The following is a 4,259-nucleotide window of genomic DNA, read 5'->3' on the forward strand; positions in this document are numbered from 1 at the left end:
TGACTAGAAGAAAGAAAATGCAGAGAGCCTGCTAGCCTGGCACCAAAACATTATAGTATCACAACCTGTATCTTCATGTCCTCACCATCTACTGCCCTAGGTTCTGCCATTAACTAATGAAAAACAATGAGGGCTTCACTGGCAAAGAAGCAATCATCTACTCTACTACCAAATCATTACCATTTCATTCATCATTTAATTTTTCACTCATTATCTTCAGCATCCACAATCATCTATATATAGAAGAAAGAAACAAGAAGCATTGTAGGGAGCTAGGACAGCATACTCTGTGACCCTCTGGGCCAACATCGAGTCTATCAGTCTATTACACATGTACCTTTCTTACTATAATATTTTATTGTAATCTTTATTGTATATTTACATTTGCATTCCATATGATGCATGAACTATTCTGGTTCCTCAGCCATACACAAGGTGTCACTGAAGGATTCTGAATGTAGGGACTCCAGTATATCAGCTTTAGTATTTCCTTCCAAGTCAACCAAGTCAAGTAAGAAGAATACAAGATGCTTTCTAAAAAAAAAAAAAAAAATATATATATATATATATATATATATATATATATATATATATATATATATATATATATATATATATATATATATATATATATATATATATATATATATATATATAATAATAATAATAAAAGTTACATCTTTCCAGTCACATTTCAGTGATTTCCTTAGGGCATCTAAGTAAGTTATTCCCTGGATTCATGATCCTTAAATGTTATTGTGTATAACTCAATTTAGATTTGACTCATATCAAAATAATGCCCTTTTGTTTTAGGAATTCATTAAAAAAAATATATAAAAAAAATCTAATGAAAAAGAGGAATAGAGACTTAACTTTGCATTATCGGAAGTCACAAACTACAAGTCATAGTTAATTCAATTTTCATTTTTCCTCTTGTTTAAACATTTTTAATAGTCTTAAAGCATATTTTGCAACAATGGGTCTTGTCTTCAAAATGTTTTGAGAAAGTGTATTTTGTGCTCATCAACAGCTGTTCATAGTTATTGATATCATCAACAGATTTGTCATTCTTCAAAACATTTGTATTAGTCTTACTTTTCTTCACAGCATCATCAAACACCCCCTTAATTTTGTTTTCCTTTCTTTTTTTCTGCTAATAATTTAATATTTTAAGTTTATTAGGGAATATTCTAAACTTTTGAAATACAACATTAGAATTGTTTATAGTAATCAAAGAATCCAACCCATAGAAACATTGACTGTTGGCACAGTTTAAACTATTGACAGAAACCTATACTACATTTACATTGCAGAAAATTTAAAATGCCATAGTTCTTGGGATAGCATCTGGTATTTACCTTACAGTTCATAAATACTTACATTTTACAAATGTTCCGTTCATTTGCATTTTTCCTCTTCTTTGTTAATAAATGTGTAATAGGCCTTTATCATACATTATTGTCATTGATAATAAAGTAATTGTGCATTCTATAAACGGATGTAGTATTTAAAAAAAAAAATACTCCTAGTCTGTACTTCATCTGTAAATCTTCCAGTCTTAGTGGAAGATTAACAGAGATAAAAAAAAAAAGTGTATATTTAGCTGATAGATTAGAATCCCCTTGGATTAAAGTATAAGCATACACTTACTGTATAGTCTGCACCTAATTATGTTGAAATAGCTGTACAAGACAAGCCTTGTTATCTGGGGCATTAAATGAGAGAAGCTAAACTGCCATTATAACTAATTAATTTTTGTTGCATTTCACTTCTCTATCATTGTACAAAAATCATTATGGAAGTAACTAATGTACAAAAAATCATTATGGAAGTAACTAATAATTGCAAGATAGAATCACAAAGGAGAATACCAGAATTTTTGGTCTTTGAAGTGACACTAGCAGTGCTTACGTTTATTTGTGGCATTTGTGCTACTTTAATTTAATGCCTCATTTACAAATTTAAGGGACAGCAAGTGGATGAAAGTTAGAGAGGAAGATGAGTTTTGACAGTCATATTGTGCTCATTATGTTACCTGTAGTAATAATGTTATTTGCATTTTTTTCCCAATTTGAAAAATTAAGAGGCAATGATTTCCTTTTATTTTTTTTATTCATTATGTAAGATGATTCGGTTATGAAATTAGGTAGTTATGGAATATGTAAGATGAAAGGAAAAAATGTGCCAAGACCGTACCAAAGATAAACTTCATTTTGTGGTAAGACAATAAGAAGACTTAGGTTCCATTCTTCAACGATTAGTCAGATCAGGTCCCATTCTTCAACCATTAGTCAGATCAAAGAGAAGAAGAATGAACAAAATACAGACTATATCTAGCCATCTCCAAGAGCAAGCAATAGGACCATCATTTCCTGTAAAGATAGTTTTTCTAAGTCTACCAATAGTATGCATTTATCTAGTAATTTTTTCTAATTGTAGTGTACAATTTGATCTCAGCTATTGCTACACTGCTTCAATAACTGCTCTTGAAATTCTATGGTTTTTGCTCACACAGTCTATATCATGTTCAAACTATAACTCTTTCTGTTTGGGATACTAAATCTTAAGCATGAATTAAACAACTTGTTCTTTTTATTTTTCAACACAAGGAGGAGTGCTTTTGTCAATTCAGTTCTTTATTTATATAAAAATTATGGCAGTTTAATCTCTCCTATAACAGTTATCATGGAAAAGACAGATATTCATTTACTTATTTATTCTTATTTATTTATTCTTATTTACTTATTTATTTTTCCCCTCTCCAGAAATACAAAACCATGGGTACAAACTTTGGTCATGATCAGTCTTACTTGCATTGTTAAGCCTCAGTTTTCTTCACCCATTTACTCAAAAAATTGTCATTCCAATATTTACAGATTTTTCTGGTAATAGATTTTCCTCTATTACTATATTGCTGCAACTTACAAGACAAATTATCCTTATCTACTCTCCATACAAAGATAGAAGTGATAGCACAAAATAAACCGTGAGGATGAAGTGTTGGTTGAGAACCTGATAAAAAGTTACCATATTTTCATTTGGTAAGATCTAGAATCTAGATAGAAAAAAATATAATTATGATTAACTACCTACAAGATTCTCTGAGTTATAAACAACTTGAGAATGTATAGTATGATATGATCCAGAAAGACTTGTAGATAACTATATCCAAACCTTAACAAATGAAGAAATGGTTGATTTGCTAAATGTTTCATTAACAGTTGAAACATCTATTTTCTTACAATTTGTTTTCCATTATCATCAGTCTTGTACGAAGCATAGATATGGGTGACCTCCCTTGCAAGCTGTAGTATACAACCATTGCTACATAAGCAAAAAACCTATCTCATATTGTGAAGCTCAATTTTCACAAAAAATGCATATGCAAAATAAATGTGATGCAATGCCATCCACACCATAAATACTGATCATCTACACTAATAATCCAGCATAAGCCAAGTCTTTTTGGTGAATTGCCTGAAAATACTTTGCCAGGGACATCTAGAAGATTATCTTAAAAACAGGAAAATGTTCCACCACATCACAGCATGAACCTTGTTGGCTTCTATTGTATAGTAAAGTCACCTTTGGCAACTAAATGGTGCCTAAGAAGGCTCACCAAATGCAATAACTAAACTAAGAGAAAATTACTTGATACCAGACTCTTAGAATTTTTTGGCTTAATAGGTGAATAAAAATTTTTGTTGTATTATTATGTGATATGAAGATAGAAATAAAGATGATTCAATGAAATATTCTCGTTTTCATCCTCTACCTAAAACAGTGCATTAATCAAATTATCTTCTTATGTGTCCTCCATCTTTTCTCCTCTTTCTTCTGTGAAATGGCAGAGGGATAGAGTTAGTCAAACTTAATAAATATACGTACACCAAACAAGCAATGTACATCCAAAATCAGTGCTTTTACATGAAACCTTCAATTCCATGTTTTTGAGTGCTCTCATAACTGAAAAGTCAGACTTTTCATGGTTTATGATGCATAAAGGTCATGCATAGTGGTTTATTGTATACTACATATTTTTTTCTATTTTATTAATGACTGTAGAGATCAGCTATTAATAACCAAGCTTACTATCCTAGTTTCTTCCCTTGCCAATGGGAAAGAAAGGGTTACAGCATAAGCAGAAGAATTAGAGGTTAAGGAAAGGTAAGAAAAAAAAAAATAAGGGTATCTCCAAGATGGTCAAGAATACTTTTTTTTTTACGGACTATAGCATCTGAAGGCATACTTAAAAATGA

General features: G+C 30.5%; 1 protein-coding gene across 7 annotated transcripts in view; it reads left to right on the top strand.

The window, feature by feature from the left end:
• LOC123505570 (SH3 domain-containing protein 19-like) overlaps positions 1-537 on the top strand; it is a 59,602-nt gene extending 59,065 nt beyond the window's left edge. For 3 of the 7 annotated variants that reach the window (XM_045257044.1, XM_045257047.1, XM_045257046.1), the window contains one exon: positions 425-537. In XM_045257044.1, coding sequence (XP_045112979.1) covers positions 425-445 — 21 coding nt within the window. In that variant the 3' untranslated portion in view covers positions 446-537. The remainder of the gene's footprint in view (positions 1-424) is intronic. The other 4 variants (XM_045257039.1, XM_045257040.1, XM_045257041.1 and 1 more) reach the window with 3 other exon arrangements.
• The last annotated feature ends 3,722 nt before the right edge of the window (positions 538-4,259 follow it).

Source organism: Portunus trituberculatus, chromosome 18 (assembly GCF_017591435.1).
Source record: "Portunus trituberculatus isolate SZX2019 chromosome 18, ASM1759143v1, whole genome shotgun sequence".
NCBI classification, from domain to species: domain Eukaryota; kingdom Metazoa; phylum Arthropoda; class Malacostraca; order Decapoda; family Portunidae; genus Portunus; species Portunus trituberculatus.